The sequence below is a fragment of the Oncorhynchus masou genome, chromosome 1 (assembly GCF_036934945.1).
Source record: "Oncorhynchus masou masou isolate Uvic2021 chromosome 1, UVic_Omas_1.1, whole genome shotgun sequence".
Taxonomy (NCBI): Eukaryota; Metazoa; Chordata; class Actinopteri; order Salmoniformes; family Salmonidae; genus Oncorhynchus; species Oncorhynchus masou.
The window spans coordinates 63,137,120-63,159,185 of NC_088212.1; the positions used below are offsets into that span (position 1 = coordinate 63,137,120).

General features: G+C 50.4%; 1 protein-coding gene across 7 annotated transcripts in view; it reads right to left on the bottom strand.

The window, feature by feature from the left end:
* LOC135547694 (protein CBFA2T3-like) overlaps positions 1–22,066 on the bottom strand; it is a 60,301-nt gene that overhangs the window by 8,672 nt on the left and 29,563 nt on the right. For 2 of the 7 annotated variants that reach the window (XM_064976979.1, XM_064976971.1), the window contains 9 exons: positions 17,720–17,875; positions 9,950–10,200; positions 9,661–9,750; positions 7,235–7,416; positions 4,763–5,040; positions 4,316–4,416; positions 2,660–2,894; positions 2,190–2,258; positions 1,410–1,463 (listed from right to left, as the gene is read on the bottom strand). In XM_064976979.1, coding sequence (XP_064833051.1) covers positions 1,410–1,463; positions 2,190–2,258; positions 2,660–2,894; positions 4,316–4,416; positions 4,763–5,040; positions 7,235–7,416; positions 9,661–9,750; positions 9,950–10,200; positions 17,720–17,849 — 1,390 coding nt within the window. In that variant the 5' untranslated portion in view covers positions 17,850–17,875. The remainder of the gene's footprint in view (positions 1–1,409; positions 1,464–2,189; positions 2,259–2,659; positions 2,895–4,315; positions 4,417–4,762; positions 5,041–7,234; positions 7,417–9,660; positions 9,751–9,949; positions 10,201–17,719; positions 17,876–22,066) is intronic. The other 5 variants (XM_064976942.1, XM_064976964.1, XM_064976955.1 and 2 more) reach the window with 5 other exon arrangements.

Consider the following 22,066-nt stretch of genomic DNA (forward strand, 5'->3'; position numbering starts at 1 on the left):
TTAACCCAGTACTCTGTGACTCTCTGCTTTTGATGAAAAGAAATCCGAGTGAATGAACAAAGAAACAGATGTAAGAACTGAGGAGTGAAAATGGCTTCGGTGCCATTGATGCATAACTTTGCTAACTGGGGGTAAACTGTGGTAGAGGTCCTATCTCCTGGCCTTTGTTCTACAAATGCCATGTGAGTGAATCGGCAGTGTTTTTAGAGAAGTCCGGTGTGTGAACTCCTTTACAGACACGAGTCCAAAATAGACGCTAAGGCTGGTTCTGATTAGAAGACAGTGGTAATCCGGCTAGGAAGGAATCACAATCCCTCTCATTAGTTTCTTCATGTTACAAGGAGACCATAACACAACATCAGAGATTCATTTAGTTTTAGCTCTTGCAGAATTCTGCCGAGAGAAAACAGCTGCCCCGCATAATCCAACTAATTAAATCCTCATGTTCAATCACCAAATGGATATTTTATGACCATGAAAAATATCATATCAAACTGTCAACTGACACAGTATATGGGATAAGTAAATGTCTTGTACGACCAAAACGAGGGGAAGTTGTATTACTAGATTCGTCTCCTTTCTACACACAGACATGACGTGAGAGCCATGCCGTGGTCTATTCTCCCTCCCTATTCTCCCTCTCATTCTTCCAGTCAGTCGGTGTAAAGGAGATGAGCCATTTCTCCCTCTCTGGTCCAGCTGTCTAGGGCTGCTGTGTTGAGCTGGGGTATGGGGGCTGGGCGGCTAGTCCCGTGTGTATGTGCTGAATATGAGGATGTGTGTGTGTGTGTGCGTGCGTGCGTGTCTTTGTGTGTGCGAGTCTGTCTCCTCTGCTCAGAAACTAGAGAAGTAGTTTGTATTCCGTTTATCCTCTCAACACCTCCCGCACACGTCTCCTTCCCTGGCTTTCTTCATCCTGCCCGTCTCTACCTTCATCCACCATTTCAGTTCTACATTTCTTCCCTTCTTAAAGGCGCATGCCTTCTCCTAACTATCGGTACAGTCCTCTGCTGCTCAATTATCAGGCTTAATGCATGCATCACTACGGTTAGTTTACAAATGTAATTAATTCTTATCAAGGAGCCTGCAGAGCAGATGCTAGGACAATTAGCACTTAATGCAAAAACACGGAGGGGCTGCAATGTTAACGTTTTAATTCCGGAGGGATCCGGCAGGTGTTCCTGTTTCACACCTCAGATCTTTGCCTTTCAAGGCGGCAGAGTCTCTCAACCCGACCGACACCAGAGAATACGTGTCTCTTTCTAATGAAGGAGATGGACTGCAGTTATGCTGTTTGCTGAGGGAGCAGTGGTAATAGGACAGAGGTGTTGCAGTAGTGAATACCATTGGAGGCGTCTCACACGCACACACACTGTGGGGGGGGGGGGGGGGGGGGGTGTCATACTCACCCTGCTTGTTTTGGAGTTGCTTCAGTGCCGGGGAGAGTGGGATACTTGTAGCACCTGTATGAAAAACAACTGTAAATTAAAATAGTTCTCCTGCTGGTGAAAATGCAGCACATTATCTCGCAGACAGCAGGATCTTTCCCTCACAGTATTTGAATATGACTGCATCATAATTGTGTTGGTACTCAGTGGGACCAAGGCTGCGTCATAACTGACTCCATTTGGGATATGCTAGCTATATAAGGCACAGGCACTGCAACACGCTAGCCCACCCCTGCTACATATAACGGAATCAGACTGCTCTGCGTGTGATGGTGACAGTCATTAGTCTGACTAAGGGGCTTGGTCCCAGATTGCCAACAGTTACTAGAACGCAATTGATTTGACTGGTTCAACTATACTCAAAACAATGAGTTAAAAGCTGTCACAATGAAAAGCAGTATTATATGAACTAAGCTTTACTACTCCGAAGCAGAGGAAATCCCTCCTCCTCCTGCCTCTCCCCAGTGAAGCTGCAGGCCCCACCTCTGCTGCATGCGCTGCTCTGGACAGTGCCAGGTTGGTTAGTGCATTTTCACTGCAGCTGAACTGCAGTCGCCATTCATCGCGGTTAAAGGTGGAACGTTCTTAGCCCTAATGACACACATGACAGTCACAGGCCCTCCAATCCCATCCCTGTCCTTACATAACTATGGTAACAGGAGAGGCAGGGCTATCTGCAGTGGCGGTTGCGGTGAGGGTGACGGGAGACAGTTCAGTCAGGACGGACGTGTGGTTACTCACCAGCTTTCCTCCAGATCTCCTCAGGTAGGTAGCCAGACCCAGGTCTGTGCAGGAAGTCCCTATGAATCTCTGAAACACAATCCAGACCAGAACATCAGTCAGTCTACCACACTCTCCACACACACACACACACACACTTTATGAGCCAAATCCTAACTGAAAATAACTCAATATTTCTGCACAGATTTCCCATCAGTGCATGGTTTACCCAGAAATCCAAGCTACATGCATAGATCTCTAGTTAGGATTCAGCCCCCTGCGTCCCAACCACATGAACACACTCAAACTTGTGCTTTGTTTTGCTTTGTAACATTTAATTTCATCCCTCAGCCCAATGTCTCTGTGGCCATGCAATTCCAGCCTGCTCTCTTCTTTCCTCAGAGCAGACAGAACACACAGAGTGAGTGACAGTGTGGAGTGAGGCCATGCTGGAGGCCTGGTGGTGCTGGTGTCTGCAGCAGTGGAAGTACCTATGGGCTGCTGTGTCTCGACGTTGTTAGGAGTGTTGGAGGAGGAGTTGTGAGGAGGTAGAGGTAGAGGAGGAGGGCGTGGCTGTCCGTTGCTCCCACCTTTTTTCATATCTTCCACGTCGCTGTAGCGCCGGATCCAGTGGTTCATCTCCTCGCGGTCGGCTTCCTGGCAACGCCGCAGCACCGTGAGAGACCGCCGTGTCTTCTCCACCATGTCCATGATGCAGTTGAGCAGCTGCAGGGGGGAGGAGGAGGGAAGGAGGGAGGGAGGGGGAGACGATCAGAGTGCCGCTCTACTCTCTGATTTACTCTCCTACAGTTCAGACTCTGACAACAGGCAGCTGCTCTCGGTGGTGCTAAAGAGTGGCAGAGCCTCTGCACCTAAAAGTCCACCGTTAAATCAGGGTCGCAGTTTTAATCGGAAGTACTGTATAGTGCACATTCTGAAATTAGGCTATGAAAAAACACAATCAGGCCTAAACTTCATCAAGATGTGAAATTGTATGAGAACATTTTCATTAACGGTAATTTGAGTGATTGTTGGAGCAATCCGGAGCAGTCTCTCTAGAATCATTTTTTGCTGCTTAGGTGCAACAAAACTTTCTCAGGAGCACTCCTGAGTGTGTGACCCTGTCCCCGTTTTAGCAGCGAGAGCCAGCGGTGCTGAGTATGTGTGTGTGTGTGTGTGGGTGTGTGTGTGTTTTTGTGTGTGTGTGTGTGTTTTTGTGTGTGTGTGTGTGTGTGTGTGTGTGAATGAGGTTGAGTGGTTATACAGAGCAGTGAAGTAAAAATGGCTGTAACAGCTGTGCTACTGATGGAAAAGGCCTTACCAATTCATTCCACCCCTGTGCTCCCTCCAAGCCCCTGTCTGCTAAAGCCTTTCACCCACACCTCCTCCCCTTGCCTTCCTCTTTATATTATTCTTCACTAACTCTCTTTCTCTCTCTCTCAACATTGTTTCTCTTTCTGACTTTGCCCTATGCCTCCTTCAACCCCCGGTCTGCAAAATGCTTTTTACGTTCACCCCCTTCCTTCCATATTCTCTCTTTCTAAATATCTCTCTCTCTGCCTGCTTCTCTCTCTCTTTCTCCGCCTCCGCCTCCGTCTCTCTCTCTCTCTGTTATCTATATTTATTTCAGTAGAGTGTTTCTAATTTGGCAGAAGCCCAGCACAGGCCAGTTCGCTCCATGACTGCAGCCCTTGTCTCAGCTGCTCTCCCCAGCTGGAGCTGTCCTCTACTGGGTCCCTCGCTCCATCTGTGGCCCTTTTTAGTGCCTGAGTGTGTGTGTGTGTGTGTGTGTGTGTGTGTGTGCGTGCCGTGCATGCATGTGTGTGTGTATTAGCGAGTGTTCCAGCCTTGGTAAAGGTAAGGGGAGCTCAGAGTGCTTGCTCCAGTCTTTGTACGCTGGCCAGAGAGGCCTCGGCTGTCCTGACATGGACACAAGCCTCTACAGACCCCCTAAGGTCAGCTGTCCATCAAATGCAAACTCCGCTGAGGTTTCAGTTCTTAAACCTGTCAGCAGCACCCTGTCTCCCCTTGTCCCACCTCCTTTCATACAATCTACAGCACTGAGAGCTTGAAAGATTTGTACTACTCACTTCTCTGTTGGATGGGAGATATTAGGGATATATTAGGATAAAACCGGGGAGCCCTACCCCAGCAACACGTACATTATCGAGGTGCTTCCACTCCTCGGCCCACTCCCGATCTGTCAGGCGGTGATCGATCACTTCCTCCTGGCGTGCTCCGTGCACGGCTGCAACACAAACACACAGTCCTGCGTTCAGCACTTAAGCACCATCACCACATATGAGCCATTCTGGCTCCAGTCTCCTCCACATACAGGACATTAGGGCTCAAACACTTCCTTATACAGTGTGAGCCATTGCGGCTCTAACCGAGGGACGACGCATATGGATTCCTAGTGGGACATACCCAAGCATGTGTCACTATAGCTTTTTATAGATGCACTACCTTGGGGATTTAACACCAAACTGTGACAACCTCTCATTGTTCTTTAGAGACGCCATGAGGCCCCTCTCTCTCTCTCTCTCCCTCATCCCTCCCTCCCTCGCCCCTTTCTCATTCCCTCCCCCTCTCACCTGTCTGCCGGTGCCTGTCCCGAGCCTCGCGGTGCTCTGCTGTGTGGCGGTAGGCATCACGGTAGTGGTGGGCCAGAGCCATGTCCTCCAGACGGTAGTGTTGGGGGGCAGGGGGGTTGGGGTGAGACAGGCCGTTGGGGGGGTGTGTGGGCAAGCCGTTGGGGGGCGGGTGGGCTGGCAGGCCAGTGCTGGGGCTGAAGCGCTGGCTGGGGCTGATGGTGCAGGGTCGCTTGGCCAGGTGCTCCGGGTGGTGCCCGTCTCTCTCCGAGTCTTTGGTCCTGAAGGAAGAGAGCACAGATCAACACGGTTACATTCCCTTCATACGTGTCACCACCAAATCAGACACTTTCACTCCCTTAACAATTGTTAACATCTCATAGAATATGAGGAAAATTATTGTTTTGGTATTAGTATGCCACTGAGGAAGTTACAAGGGAACAGGAATGAGATTTGTTATAGTCAAAATGGACCTGTAAACTTAAGACATTCTAGATTTACTGGGCTGCTAACCTGTTGTTGTTACTAGAAGACATGAGCAGTAAATCTGACAGTGTTTCAGGAATCCTCCCTGCTGAGAAGCTCACTGTTCACTTCAGACAGAATCTACTCCAGAGTGTGTGCACAGCTGTACGCCATACGTAAGAAATACACTCGGTATATTCTGTGTCTCGAGCTGGGATCCAAACTCTTAATCCTAATATCCCTCAACTCACTCTCTTAACTTGCAAGTGTAGCCTCTCCCACAGACCTACGGTGCCGTTGTGAGTCTGTGTTTGGCAGATGTTCAGTGGCGGTCCTGTTTTGGGAGCCATCTGGACAGTTTAAACGCCGGTGTTGATATTAATCTGTTTAGCTTGGTGAAACAGCCAGGCATTCGGAGGTAAATCGCTCTCTATCATCGCTGGGATCAAAGGCAAATGAAAGGAATTTCAGCGCCATGTGGATGCGAGTGTGTTTTTGTTTATGAGTGAGTGTGTGTATATTACTGTCTGTGTGTGTGTGTGTGTGTGTGTGTGTGTGTGTGTGTGTGTGTGTGTGTGTGTGTGGTATTGGGTATTTGTCCTCTCTTTGTTTACGTGATGTAGCCCCTCCCACACTCCACCCCCAATCCCCTCTCCACTTCTGGCAAGCTCTGGGTCGTGGGGTGAGACTGTGAGGGGGGATGTGTCTGTCTTTTTAAAGATTTGTATTTTTTAAATATTTCACCTTTATTTAACTAGGCAAGTCAGTTAAGAACAAATTCGTATTTACAATGACAGCCTAACCCGGCCAAACCTGGACGACGCTGGGCCAATTGTGCGCCGCTCTGTGGGACTCCCAATCCCGACCGGATGTGATACAGTCTGGATTCGAACCCGGGCCCGTAGTGACGCCTCTTGGACTGAGATGCAGTGCATTAGACCGCTGTGCCCCTCCGTCAGTGCTCTAGCCCACCACCGATATCTCACAAATCAAAGCAACAGCTGGCCCAACCTGCCGTGACACTGTAAGCCAGGGGTTGGGAGGCGGAGGTGTGCAGATTACAGAGGGATTGCCCGTCCCTCCACCCTCTCTCTCTCTCTCTCTCTCTCTCCCTCTCTCTCCCCCTCCCTTTCCCCCTCCCTCCTCTCTGTCAGGATCAGTTCAAGCAGGGCTTCAGCAGGATCTGGACACATCCCTGACATATGGGCAGCTTCAAGAAGACACATTGACTGACTAGCTGACTGAAGGTGAGGACAGGAGAGGAGAAGAGAGGAGAGGCAGCCAGAGATAAAGGGAGGGGGAGAGAGAGAGACGGGGGAGGAGGAGAGTAGTGCTGTGGTTTTGTCTGTCTTAAATTCCAGATGTGTATCCCCCTCCACACCCCCCCTCCATACGGCCCCGTGTGGGGGGGGGCGGATAAGGCAGCAAGCTGCTTTGGGTAGGGCAGGGAAGTGTATAGGACAGTGAGGGCATTGTCTGTGGGTTGGACTGAGTACATCTCCTCATACTGTACTGGGGCCGCTGACACAGAGCCACTGCTGCTGCTCTGGTTATAGCGTGACGTCCACAGCATCTGGACTTATCCTCCTCTTCTCATCCTCTTCTACTCCTACTCCTCCCTCTCTCCTCCTCCTCCCCTCACAGACAGCTGGCACAGCCTGCATCGCCCTCCCTGCACGCCTGGCATCAGGGCTGCCCAGACTTCCGCCTCCCGCACAGAGGATTTATAACCTCCCCCTTGTGCCTTGCCATTTCCAAATACCCAGAAATAATTCAATTATTTGTGTGTGTAAGCCTGTGTGTGTTTTTTTTCAGTTGTGTTTCTGCTGTAAGATGGAGGGAGAGGAGTGATAAGTTTGTTTTCCATCTGTGGTATGTGACGTGTCTGCATAGTGTGTGTGTGTGTGTGTGTGTGTGTGTGTGTGTGTGTGTGTGTGTGTGTGTGTGTGTGTGTGTGTGTGTGTGTGTGTGTGTGTGTGTGTGTGTGTGTGTGTGGTGGTCAGTCAGTACCTGTCGGGGGTCCTCCTCTTGCCATGCTCGTTGATCTCCATCATGATCTCAGAGGAGTCCAGGGGCGAGCTGGCGTTGGCGTCCAGCAGCAGCTGCTCATGCTGGGCCAGATACTGGGCGGGAGTCTGCTTGGCCATCCGTGCACAGTGGAGGAGCTCCCTCTGAAGCAGGGGCAGGTTCGCCTGTTAGAGGAGAGGGAAGGGAGGAGGAGGGATAGGAGGGATGAAAGGAGAAGATATGGTAAGTAGAAAATGGCGAGAGGAGGAGGAGGGTCAAGGTGGAGGAGAGAGGAGAGACAGGGCATACAAATAAAATAGTTTTAGAGTGAAGAGTTAGAGCATGTGGGAGGGAAAGACAAGGAGAGAGAGAGATTGAGAGAGAGAGATATTGTGAGAGAAAGTGAGAGAGAGAATTAGAGAGCAAGTGAGAGAGAAAGAGAGAGGATGAGACAGTGAGATAACACAGACTCACCAACCCCACATTCCTCCCCACCGTCTGTCTCTCTCAGGGGGAGGAAGAGGGGAGAGAGGAGGGGTAAGTGGGTGCTGTCAGAGAGCTCAGTCAGGCCGTCACTTTGACAAAGCACAGTGCTGGCTGCCATGTCACAGATGTGTAACCTCATGGCACAGCAGGCGGGCTGGAAAACTGTCCTATTGACACCAGGCCCTGAGCCATCCTCTGGATGCTGCTAAAGGCACGCCAAGCCGCTCTCACAACAATAATAATAATCTCCACTAATGAGACAGCTAGCGCCCACCAGACATCTATCTATAATATCTATCTATCTATAGTATCTATCTATAGTATCTATCTATCTATCTATCTATCTATCTATCTATCTATCTATCTATCTATCTATCTATCTATAGTATCTATCTATCTATAGTATCTATAGTATCTATAGTATCTATCTATCTATCTATCTATCTATCTATCTATCTATCTATCTATCTATCTATCTATAGTATCTATCTATCTATAGTATCTATCTATCTAATCTATAGTATCTATCTATCTATCTATCTATAGTATCTATCTATCTATCTATCTATCTATCTATCTATCTATCTATCTATCTATCTATCTATCTATCTATCTATCTATCTAATCTATAGTATCTATCTATAGTATCTATCTATCTATCTATCTATCTATCTAATCTATAGTATCTATAGTATCTATCTATAGTATCTATAGTATCTATCTATCTATTTAGCACACTGTGGACATGCTGCCTGGCTGCTAGTTAACACCTTTCTAAAAAGCAGATACTGTTTGCTTGTTAATCTACACAACAATCTTTCCCTCACTGAGCTAACCAAGATCTCCGTAGTGAATGTATTGTATGTATGTGAATGTATTTGTGTTGGTATGTGGTGTGAGGAATACATTCCATCCACAACCGTACAAGCAACCACCATGTCTGCAATTATAGTTAATAACCAGGCATGACTCCAGCTTGGCCCCCCCCCAGTTGTCCTCCATATGTCCCTCTGCTCTGGGAATAAACAGGAGGGACAGAGAGACAGAGTGTGTGGGACAGACAGGAATGTGGGCCCTAGTCACCACCAAGCAGCACAGTCAGCACTCAGCACCGACACAGACAGACACAGGCACGCGCGCACACAGACACGCACACGCAGTGTCAGCAGGACTGCCCCTCCCTCCATCAGAACCGTCAGCACTGTCCCCGAAGGCCTTAGTGCCAAACGTTCCCTATTCCCTACTGTCACATTTGCTACATGTGTTATATATTGAACAGCTGGCATTGTGACTTCTGGACCCCAGCAGAGTAATGTGTTATGAATAATGACAGTTGTTCGGAAGGATGGACTTTGTCTCTCGCTTTCTCTGCTCTCGTCTCCATGACTGTGGGTTTGACAATGCAGGTAACAGGATCAGGCCAAAGACATCAGCCAGAGTGAAAAGCTCTGCGTGTTAGCCGCCCCGGGCCGGCAACATCTGTCAGGGAGTCTTATTTACCCCCCCCCCCCCCCCCCCTCTGCTCCACGCCGCGCCACTCAGGGTAAACACTCGTGTGCCAGTTTTAATGAATCGCAAACGATGGCCATATGGACCAGCAGATCAGCCCAGCGGCAGCAGACTGGGTTGGAAATCGGCAGGGTCCTACTCCCTTTATCTACCGAGCTTCAATCAGCTCCACACCCACACACTAATGGAGGAATCACACACGGCTCAGGCACAGAAACCAGGTCGCTTTCTACACTGGCCAGCCATCCGGAAAATATTCTTTGTTTGTTTGGGTGGGTTTTGTTCTCGAAAGCCCATACTTTCATCGCCATATGCTAGCTGATACCAGAAGTGAAAGCTGCTCATAGGGATGTACTGGAAAATAACCTGGGGATTCCTTGGCAGACTACTGGGAACAGGGAGGGAGTGTCTACGTTGTGTTTTGATGTGCTTACCTTGAGGAACGGAATGACAAAGGGACGCAGCGGGAAGTTGGTAGCCTCCTGTAGTTTGGAGTGGAACTCTTCTATGGTCAGGGTGGAATTCTGTCAAAAACCAGAGGAAAGGTGAGATTGGAACACTTGGAGAAGAAGCTTCACAGTGTAACTAGGAGACAGACAGAGCTGGACATGGAGAGACAGAAAGAGATGTTGGACACAACTAAGCTCCAGAAAAGTAGGAGAGCGAGTGGAAGAGATAGACAGACAAGGGGAGAGGGAGAGAGAAGAGGCGAGCAGGACTTACCACCAGGCCCAGCACCAGACTGCGGACCCGCTCTCCGATCTCGGGCGAGATATCGTTGCCGAACTGCTGCAGCGTGGTGAGGAAGCGCTTGAGCTTGCAGAGCTGGCGGGCGCCGCAGGCCGGCGGCAGCTGCTGATTGGACAGGGAGGCGGTGGACGACATGGCGGGGCCGTTGCTGAAGCCGTTGGGTGTAGAGGGCGCTCCGTTGAGCGACGTGGGCGAGTGACTTGAGTGACTGCTCCCGTTCAGCACTGCAGGGAGAGAGAGGGAGAGAGGCCCTCCATCAGTACCAGTCTGTTGTCCTCCTCCATCCTCCTCCTGTCCCTCTACCTCCTCCCCACGGGCACCATGCGGTGTGAGGGCGCCGGAGGACAGGGTCGACGAGGGACGTGAAGGCACATGCATCCTTAAGGTTAAGGTGGAGAGCTCCAAGGCTGGGACCAGGGAACACACTAAGGCTGGGACCAGGGCACACACTAAGGCTGGGACCAGGGCACACACTAAGGCTGGGACCAGGGCACACACTAAGGCTGGGACCAGGGAACACACTAAGGCTGAGGCCAGGGAACACACTAAGGCTGAGGCCAGGGCACACACTAAGGTTGAGGCCAGGGAACACACTAAGGCTGAGGCCAGGGCACACACTAAGGCTGAGGCCAGGGCACACACTAAGGCTGGGACCAGGGCACACACTAAGGCTGGGACCAGGGCACACACTAAGGCTGGGACCAGGGCACACACTAAGGCTGGGACCAGGGCACACACTAAGGCTGGGACCAGGGCACACACTAAGGCTGGGACCAGGGCACACACTAAGCACACACTAAGGCTGAGGCCAGGGCACACACTAAGACTGAGGCCAGGGCACACACTAAGGCTGAGGCCAGGGCACACACTAAGGCTGAGGCCAGGGCACACACTAAGGCTGGGACCAGGGCACACACTATGGCTGAGACCAGGGCACACACTATGGCTGAGGCCAGGGCACACACTAAGGCTGGGACCAGGGCACACACTATGGCTGAGGCCAGGGCACACACTAAGGCTGGGACCAGGGCACACACTATGGCTGAGGCCAGGGCACACACTAAGGCTGGGACCAGGGCACACACTAAGGTCTGGGACCAGGGCACACACTAAGACTGGGACCAGGGCACACACTAAAGGCTGGGAGGCCAGGGCACACACTAAGGCTGGGGCCAGGGAACACACTAAGGCTGGGACCAGGGCACACACTAAGGCTGAGGCCAGGGCACACACTAAGGCTGAGGCCAGGGCACACACTAAGGCTGAGGCCAGGGCACACACTAAGGCTGAGGCCAGGGCACACACTAAGGCTGGGACCAGGGCACACACTAAGGCTGGGACCAGGGCACACACTAAGGCTGGGACCAGGGCACACACTAAGGCTGGGACCAGGGCACACACTAAGGCTGGGACCAGGGCACACACTAAGGCTGAGGCCAGGGCACACACTAAGGCTGAGGCCAGGGCACACACTAAGGCTGGGACCAGGGCACACACTAAGGCTGAGGCCAGGGCACACACTAAGGCTGAGGCCAGGGCACACACTAAGGCTGGGACCAGGGCACACACTAAGGCTGGGACCAGGGCACACACTAAGGCTGGGAGGCCAGGGCACACACTAAGGCTGAGGCCAGGGCACACACTAAGGCTGAGGCCAGGGCACACACTAAGGCTGAGGCCAGGGCACACACTAAGGCTGGGCCAGGGCACACACTAAGGCTGAGGCCAGGGCACACACTAAGGCTGAGGCCAGGGAACACACTAAGGCTGAGGCCAGGGCACACACTAAGGCTGAGGCCAGGGCACACACTAAGGCTGAGGCCAGGGCACACACTAAGGCTGAGGCCAGGGAACACACTAAGGCTGAGGCCAGGGCACACACTAAGGCTGGGCCAGGGCACACACTAAGGCTGGGACCAGGGCACACACTAAGGCTGGGACCAGGGCACACACTAAGGCTGGGACCAGGGCACACACTAAGGCTGGGACCAGGGCACACACTAAGGCTGAGGCCAGGGCACACACTAAGGCTGAGACCAGGGCACACACTAAGTCTGAGGCCAGGGCACACACTAAGACTGAGGCCAGGGCACACACTAAGGCTGAGGCTAGGGCACACACTAAGGCCAGGGCACACACTAAGGCTGGGGCCAGGGAACACACTAAGGCTGGGACCAGGGCACACACTAAGGCTGAGGCCAGGGCACACACTATGGCTGAGGCCAGGGCACACACTAATGCTGGGACCAGGGCACACACTAAGGCTGAGGCCAGGGCACACACTATGGCTGAGGCCAGGGCACACACTAAGGCAGGGCACACACTAAGGCTGGGACCAGGGCACACACATGGCTGAGGCCAGGGCACACACTAAGGCTGGGACCAGGGCACACACTAAGGCTGAGGCCAGGGCACACACTAAGGCTGAGGCTAGGGCACACACTAAGGCCAGGGCACACACTAAGGCTGGGGCCAGGGAACACACTAAGGCTGAGGCCAGGGAACACACTAAGGCTGAGGACCAGGGCACACACTAAGGCTGAGGCCAGGGCACGCACTAAGGCTGAGACCAGGGAACACACTAAGGCTGAGGCCAGGGCACACACTAAGGCTGGGCCAGGGCACACACTAAGGCTGGGCCAGGGCACACACTAAGGCTGGGACCAGGGCACACACTAAGGCTGGGACCAGGGCACACACTAAGGCTGGGACCAGGGTACACACTAAGGCTGGGACCAGGGCACACACTAAGGCTGGGACCAGGGAACACACTAAGGCTGAGGCCAGGGCACACACTAAGGCTGAGGCCAGGGCACACACTAAGGCTGGGACCAGGGCACACACTAAGGCTGGGACCAGGGCACACACTAAGGCTGAGGCCAGGGCACACACTAAGGCTGGGACCAGGGAACACACTAAGGCTGGGACCAGGGCACACACTAAGGCTGGGACCAGGGCACACACTATGGCTGAGGCCAGGGAACACACTAAGGCTGAGGCCAGGGCACACACTAAGGCCAGGGCACACACTAAGGCTGAGGCCAGGGCACACACTAAGGCTGAGGCCAGGGAACACACTAAGGCTGAGGCCAGGGCACACACTAAGGCCAGGGCACACACTAAGGCTGAGGCCAGGGCACACACTAAGGCTGAGGCCAGGGAACACACTAAGGCTGAGGCCAGGGAACACACTAAGGCTGGGACCAGGGCACACACTAAGGCTGAGGCCAGGGCACACACTAAGGCTGAGGCCAGGAGGCTGACACACTAAGGCTGAGGCCAGGGCACACACTAAGGCTGGGCAGGGCACACACTAAGGCTGAGGCCAGGGCACACACTAAGGCTGAGGCCAGGGCACACACTAAGGCTGAGGCCAGGGCACACACTAAGGCTGGGACCAGGGCACACACTAAGGCTGAGGCCAGGGCACACACTAAGGCTGAGGCCAGGGCACACACTAAGGCTGGGACCAGGGCACACACTAAGGCTGGTTAAAGACACTTTGCTGCTAACATGTACTCTGCTGCTCCTGCTCCGCCACGGCACATACCAGTTTGAGTGAAGGCTCTGTGTGCAGTAACTTAAGCTGCCTCTCACAAGTGAGACCATTTGACCCTCCCCCTCTCTCCCAGTGGCCCTCCTCCCCTTCGCCAGTCCGTTTCTAACTTTCGCTCACCCACTCACTCAGTAGGACACAACTATAAGAGGAACGTGTTAAAGAGGTGCCAAAAATAGGCCTGTGGCCTGTGTTAGTTTATTCCAATAGCAGGTGTGTTGCTAAATCAGTCCTTGCACATGTCCACCAGCTGAAAGTAGATTGGCAGCTTTCAGGTTCAGGGCACCCCCACCCCACCCCACCTCCCCACCCTGCCTGGCTGCCCACACTCCTGCTTCACACCCCTCCACTACTCCCTCCGTTCCACACTCCACCTTTCCCCTGCTTCATCTACTGAATGGTACATTACCCAACATTGGTGGGATATTCTTACACTCCATCCCTTGTCTTCAGTGACTGTCACAACAAGATGTATGTCTCAATCAGAATGCAATAATATTTGGATCTCATCATATAGTATACTATTCTGTTTCCTCTGATATTTCTGATATGGGTTGTTTGAGTGTTTATACACGGTGTATACCGCATACAATTCTGATTTTTTGACGTTTTGTTTATTCTTGGTCTTGGGTGTATGTGTATGTGGCTGAATTATTGTGATATTAAAGGATGCATGCATGTGTGAGTGAGTTTAATATGATCTGATTTAAGCTTGGTGGTCGGTATTCCATATATATCATATACCAGGGTATTTTGAAATATTTAAACAATTTATTTGAGGCTTTTCAATACAATGTGAATATTTGTAGCTACTTTTGAAGTGAATACCTCTCGTCAACTTGTGCAATACGTTAAGTGATAAAGCAGACGGCATTCGTCATTTCACCGGCCACATTATTTTACATTATAAGGCTAACCGTAGTTCCCCAGAACAGTGGAGCCAGCCACGTGTTCGTTTGAATCAGCACAATGGGAGAAAGCGGAGCAAGGTAAGTCCAGTGGTCGGGTTTTATATTGAAAGCCAACAGTGTTATTTTGCTTCAATCGAGTAATCATTGATGTGCAACTATAGTGGGCCTTCACAGAAAATACACAAGTATAACACATTGCGGAGAAAATAGCTTCACTTTCATCAGATGACAACAGAAGTGCAATGCTATTTGGCCGGCAGCTGAGCTTACAATGTAAAAAAATATTTCTAATGTTTATCATAGAAAGAATGTAGCCAGCTACATTTCCTAATGTTTTATTGAGAGTTAATCTTGCTTTTTACTAGAGAAAAGTAAGCTGCCGACACCGTGAAAAGCACCGGAGCAAAGTAGCTAGACATCCGTCAGAGTGCTGAATGCCCATGGTGAATTCTCATGGTGAATTCTCATGGTGAATTCTCATCTGAGTGGAGAAGTACAACTGAAGCATGAAATTAGTCTGTGTTTAAAAAAAATGCAGCAAGATATTTCTTTAGCGTTATATCTTTCTTTCCTGTGTGAAAAATGCAGAATTATGCATTTACACGATCCCTAAGTTTAACTAGCGAGTTAATGTAAGTAAGTGGCTAAACTAATAAGGTGACGGGGAATCATACTGTGTTAGCTTTCTGCCATGTTTGAGAAGTCAAAACACTTTGGATGAGTTATCTGTACAGCTTCCACCATCTTGATTTCCAGTACTGTTCTTCCTTAAGACAAGCACGCGTCGGAACTTTGTTCATTTGGACAATGTCTCTCGTCCACATTCGCTTGTAAATGTCCAAACTCACCAAAAATGACATTCGGTAGCGCCTACCTATATATGTATACATTTCTTAGCAGGATTGCCTGTCTCTGCAATTAGTTGATTTTCATTTTGCGCTCCTTAGCATATTTAGCTAGCAGCCTCCATTGAAATTCAATAAAGCTAATTTTGTTAGCATTCTGATAATAGATGCCCAATGTTTGTTTTTTTGGCGCCACCTTGTGTACTAAGCCAGTAATACCGTATATCCCGGTATGAGAGAAAAACGGTATGACCGTATATCCCGGTATGAGAGAAGAACGGTATGACCGTATATCCCGGTATGAGAGAAAGACGGTATGACCGTATATCCCGGTATGAGAGAAGGACGGTATGACCGTATATCCCGGTATGAGAGAAGGACGGTATGACCGTATATCCCGGTATGAGAGAAGGACGGTATGACCGTAAATCCCGGTATGAGAGAAGGACGGTATGACCGTATATCCCGGTATGAGAGAAGAACGGTATGACCTTATATCCCGGTATGCGTATAGAAGAGAACGGTATGACCGTATATCCCGGTATGAGAGAAGGACGGTATGACCGTATATCTGAGAGAAGGACGGTATGACACGTATATCCCAGAGTATGATGAGAAGGACGGTATGACCGTATATCCCGGTATGAGAGAAGAACGGTATGACCGTATATCCCGGTATGAGAGAAGGACGGTATGACCGTATATCCCGGTATGAGAGAAGGACGGTATGACCGTATATCCCGGTATGAGAGAAGAACGGTATGACCGTATATCCCGGTATGAAAGAAGGACGGTATGACCGTAAATCCCGGTATGAGAGAAGGACGGTATGACCGTATATCTCAGTATGAGAGAAGAACGGTATGACCGTATATCCCGGTATGAGAGAAGGACGGTATGACCGTATATCTCAGTATGAGAGAAGGACGGTATGACCGTATATCCCGGTATGACCTTATATCTCAGTATGAGAGAAGAACGGTATGACCGTATAAATGACCCGGTATGAGAGAGAGAAGTATATCCCGGGTATGACCGTATATCCCGGTATGAAAGAAGGACGGTATGTATACCGGTATAATATCCCGGTATGAGAGAAGGACGGTATGACCGTATATCTCAGTATGAGAGAAGGACGGTATGACCGTATATCCCGGTATGAGAGAAGAACGGTATGACCGTATATCCCGGTATGAGAGAAGAACGGTATGACCGTATATCCCGGTATGAGAGAAGGGCGGAGATGAGAGAAGGATGGTATGACGATCTGAGTACCACCCATCCCTAATATGTTTGAAAACATTTCAATCTGCAGGGAATTTCATTTCTCCCCCAGTTTGTTGGAGTGCATATGGCAGTACACCAACAGTGTGTTTTTTTAATTTTACCTTTATTTAACCAGGCAAGTCAGTTAAGAACAAATTCTTATTTTCAATGACGGCTAGGAACAGTGGGTTAACTGCCTGTTCAGGGGCAGAACGACAGATTTGTACCTTGTCAGCTCGGGGGTTTGAACTCGCAACCTTCCAGTTACTAGTCCAACGCTCTAACCACTAGGCTACCCTGCCGTGTGTTAGATGGTGTTTGAATATATGTTCCAGTATACAGTTCCTCTCATTTCTACCCTCGAATCTAATCTGTCCATTGGTGCCTGATCAGTCGGCACTCAAGTGGGCTAACCATGTGACCTGCCACTTGTGTTCTGGTTTTAGAGGGGAGAGCGAGCTACACTGTTTTACAACAGGTGAAACAACACGGCCTGTCATTGTTATATAGGGGAGAAAGTGGTCTGTAGCCCGGTGAGCCGAGCAATGCCCCCTGTACCACTACAGCCAGTAAACAAGCCCCCACACAGACACACACACACTGAGACAATGCCACAGCCATTCTCACACATACTCCAAGACACTTGTTCCAAACGGGACTCTACCTGTACACACACAAGTGACTGAAGTCTTCGTCATTTTGAAGCTATCATCAAGAAACCCACAGCCAGGGCTATGGAGCCCAGCAGCAGCCTGTGGCAGCCTGTTTCCCCTGCAGCCCAGGCAGGTTCCCTTCTTAACAGCCTAACAGACGCAGAGGTAGAGCCGTGCCAATGACAGAGAAGAGCTGATGCAGCACTCCAACCAGCTCACTATTCTGTTCACATCCTGCCTGGCTCAATGAAGCACAAAGCACCTTCAAGATAGATACATAGTACTACCTCAGGGAATTTACAAGGTTCTTTATAAAGTTACAAAGAGGATTCAGGCATTCAAGGGAAACACACATGGTAGCAATACAGAATAGTAGTTTATGTTTACATAGTTTATGTAAAATATGATAGAAGTATTTTTGAAATTGAAAGATCGCATGCGTACATATTTTAGAGTGCCTATTTGGGTGCAAAGTGCAAACAGAGAAATAATGAATTACAAAAATGCCTTACTTGACCTACTGGTGGTGGGTGTGAATGAAGCGTTGCGATTGGGTGCCTGGCTGACGGCCGGGGGTGGAGGTGGCATTGTGGGCGGAGTCAACCTGGGCTGGGTTTTGACATCAGCAGGTGAATCGGGCATTGTTCCAACCTTCTGTTCTGTGCTACCTGCAGGAGAGAGAGAGAGCGAGAGAGAAAGAAAGAAAGAAAGAGAAGGAGAGAGAGAGAGCGAAAGAAAGAAAGAAAGAGAAGGAGAGAGAGAGAGCGAAAGAAAGAAAGAAAGAGAAGGAGAGAAAGAAAGAAAGAAAGAAAGAGAAGGAGAGAGAGACGGTTTACAAAGAGACAAACATGAAAGACACATCAGACACCAACAGTATATCTGCCCCCAGATGCAGACATCCAGGGAAAGAACCGAACACAATCAAAATCAGACCCAAACAAGCAATTTAATTCTCAGAAAAAAAATCTTAATAGCAAGTTGTATTTATTGATCAGTGTTGCTTCCATTATCTGACACCCACTCAAGACCCACTGATTTGTTATGAGAGAGAATGTATTGATGGCCTGGCTGTGAGGTCTTGTTTCTGCTGCAGAGACTCTGGCTGTGGTCCAAACACTTAAAAGACACATCCTGTCCCCTCAGCCCTCAAATTAGTGGACACTTCTGATGACGTATCATGACGTCTGGCGAGTATACACTTGCAGGGCAAGGGGCGAGGGAGGAAGGAATGATTTTTAAACACCCTTGGCCAGAAATTTGTCACTCGTTCATCCCGTGATGATTGTGTTTTCAGCCACCAGTGGCTTGTGGTTCCTTTATATGCACTACATTCAATTATGAGTGCATGTCTACTTATATTAAATACATCATTATTAATATACGCCTACTGTATGATAGCTAGCCAATTAATTATCTAACAAACGTTAGCCTGCCTAGCTGAAACTTCTGAAGGAAAATATTTTATTCTACAATTTCCAAAAGATACCCAAACAAAAACATATTTACTTTTTACGTAGTAGCAACATTTCTAACCTATTTGCATTGGTTTTTACTTACACTTGTATGTTGACTTCTCCGTTGATGTTGTTTTTAAGTTAAGTTTTCACAGACTTTTCTTAGCGGATGTACAACCGTCGCGAATTGAATTGTGGGGAGTTTCAGGCCCCGGATAATTGTACACTCGCAAAGCCGACGGAAAACGAGGGTTTACGTTGCAAACTTCCCTTGCTTGGCTAATCATTTGGACCACCCTCCAAGATGGCGACGGGGATTCCCCCAAGGGCATAAGGCGAGGGCAAGTGGACGATGGTGTGTCTTTTAAGTGTTTGGGCCGTAGCCTCTGTGAACGATGTCGTACTACAGTAGAGAGACAGAGATAGAGAGATGGGGGCTTGGAACGACACGCAAAACATTACAGCTCTTGGATAAAGTAACACCTGCTGGTCCACTCAGCTGCTGCTGACGGGACCCCCCTCCCCACCCCTCCGCCCCAGTCCCACTGACACTCCCCGCCTGTCCCCTCTCGTCCTCCATATGGACAGGCGCTTGACAGTCAGTGACAAGTGCAGCTGGATCTGCCGCCGTCCATCACAGAGACACTTCTACGAGGCTGAAACGAGGCCCACAGCAGGGACCAAACAAGGCAAGGTAGGGCTGCTCCGGTTGGGGACAGGTGGGACGGGATGGCCTGGAGCGGTCAGGTGGCTTCGCCTTTTCCAGGAGATAGGACAAGGGCTGCCGTGCTCTGCCGCCTCCCACATACACAGGGACACACGAGCTTGTGACTGCCCAGTCCCCACACTGGCTTGTCACTGCCCAGTCCCCACACTGGCTCGTCACTGCCCAGTCCCCACACTGGCTCGTCACTGCCCAGTCCCCACACTGGCTCGTCACTGCCCAGTCCCCACACTGGCTCGTCACTGCCCAGTCAACACACTGGCTCGTCACTGCCCAGTCCTCACACTGGCTCGTCACTGCCCAGTCCCCACACTGTCACTGCCCAGTCCTCACACTGGCTCGTCACTGCCCAGTCCCCACACTGGCTCGTCACTGCCCAGTCCCCACACTGGCTCGTCACTGCCCAGTCCCCACACTGGCTCGTCACTGCCCAGTCCTCACACTGGCTCGTCACTGCCCAGTCCCCACACTGGCTCGTCACTGCCCAGTCCCCACACTGGCTCGTCACTGCCCAGTCCCCACACTGGCTCGTCACTGCCCAGTCCTCACACTGCCCAGTCCCCACACTGTCACTGCCCAGTCCCCACACTGTCACTGCCCAGTCCCCACACTGTCACTGCCCAGTCCCCACACTGGCTTGTCACTGCCCAGTCCCCACACTGGCTTGTCACTGCCCAGTCCCCACACTGGCTTGTCACTGCCCAGTCCCCACACTGGCTTGTCACTGCCCAGTCCCCACACTGGCTTGTCACTGCCCAGTCCCCACACTGGCTTGTCACTGCCCAGTCCCCACACTGGCTTGTCACTGTCCAGTCCCCACACTGGCTTGTCACTGCCCAGTCCCCACACTGGCTTGTCACTGCCCAGTCCCCACACTGGCACTCTTTCTGCCTCCTACTACGACCACAACAACTCTTGTAGTTTCTTACGCAAAGCTGCAGAGAGAAGGCTGAAAATGTCAGTTATCTTTTTGATGTATTAAAAGGTCTATTGATTGCAATCTCAAATACATCATTTACACATAATCACATACTTTTTCATTCAAAATAATGTTTGTTCTTTGAAATAATATGGATAAAATGTAATAATCTTTCTAATATATTTTGCAGGGGTCAAGCATACACATTATCCAGTGAGCATGATCAGCCCTGACTCAGTGTCGGAGTATTCAGTGTTAAATGCTCCATGGTAAACACTGAGTGTAACGGGAAGCAGCAGCCGTCAGAGGGATGTGGGTGGAATGAGATCCTTCTGCTACAAAAACATGAGCTGCCGAGTGTGATGGCTTTCACAGCCACTGAGAAGATAGCTTTACAGTGTGTGAGACTGTGTGCGCGCATATTCGAGTGCGTGTACCCACCGCTCTTATATAGTGTATATACCCTGCAAGCCCTGAACCCAGTATCTGCATTAGACCAGTACAGAGGCATGTGCCGAGGAGGAAGGTTTCAAGCCAGGCGTTCTCTATCGGCTGTCTTAGGGTTCACTCCACTGTTAACTCCACTCGGACAGCAGGATCATGTCGGGGCACGCAGGGAGCAGCTCACCTCATAGACCTACAGGCACCCCACTAGCATGTAGCTCTAGTACTCCTGGCCATGTTTGGAACAGACCCCCACCCCAACCCACCCCACCCGCTAAGCTGCAGCGCTGCCGCCCACCACTGTCAAGTGCAAAAATAACCAAACACATCGGGTGACTGCCAAACGAGCAACAGGAGGATAATTAGGTCTTGACCTCCAGGGAGAGCAGCTGCAGGATGGTGCAGGAGGGTGCAGGGTCCTCAGGGTTAAAGTGTTTCTGGGGAGGGGGGTCCTCAGGCCAAAGTGTTTCAGGGGAGCCAGGACGGAAGTCACCTCTGCAGCCAGGACGGACAGCCAGGACGGACAGCCAGGACGGACAGCCAGGACGGACAGCCAGGACGGACAGGCACATCTCCTTACTGCTCTTTCTCAGACAACTAAACTCAGATCTTCTGCTGCTGGCTACAGGCCCTCCCTCCGTCCACCCACCAGTCTGGCTGAACTTTGTGTTTCACACCACAGACTCACAACTGTACCAGGGTTTGAGTTTCAAACAGCGCAACCAGACCCTGGGCCACTAAAGAACACAGCAGACACTCGGATTCACCTATGGTCTCAAACTGAAATGCCAAATCACAGACATTCAGTTTAATTAGGTCCTTCCTGTTTGTGTTTGCTTTTTGAAGACTATTTTGCAGTAACCATTGCATATGTAATCCCAAACGACAGTAGTTAACCAATGTGCTATATGTAAACTAAGTGAATGATTCTGAGTGACATAAATAAATATACCAGAATATTGTGTTTAATTTGGGCTCTTTGGCACAAACAAAGTGCTCTACTTTTGGCCCTAGTAGTATGCTGATATGACAAAACCATGCAGGGCACACTGTGTGTTCCAGAGCAATGGTTTATGAATGGAAACCTTCCACAGTATTCCTTCCACAGTTGGCATTCTCTTAAACTCTCCTCTGGCCTATTTCCATATACGCATGTAGGCTCTGATTTTCAAGAGTGTTATTCTAGATTCGAGAAGCTCCAATGGCCGTTGACATTGTGACTGTGGTCCCCGCAAACACAAGGGACGCTCGCCAGGCCACCGCTCCGATCCCCTAAACACAACAAAGTGTTAGAGTTGGAGCCCTGCTGAGCTGGTGG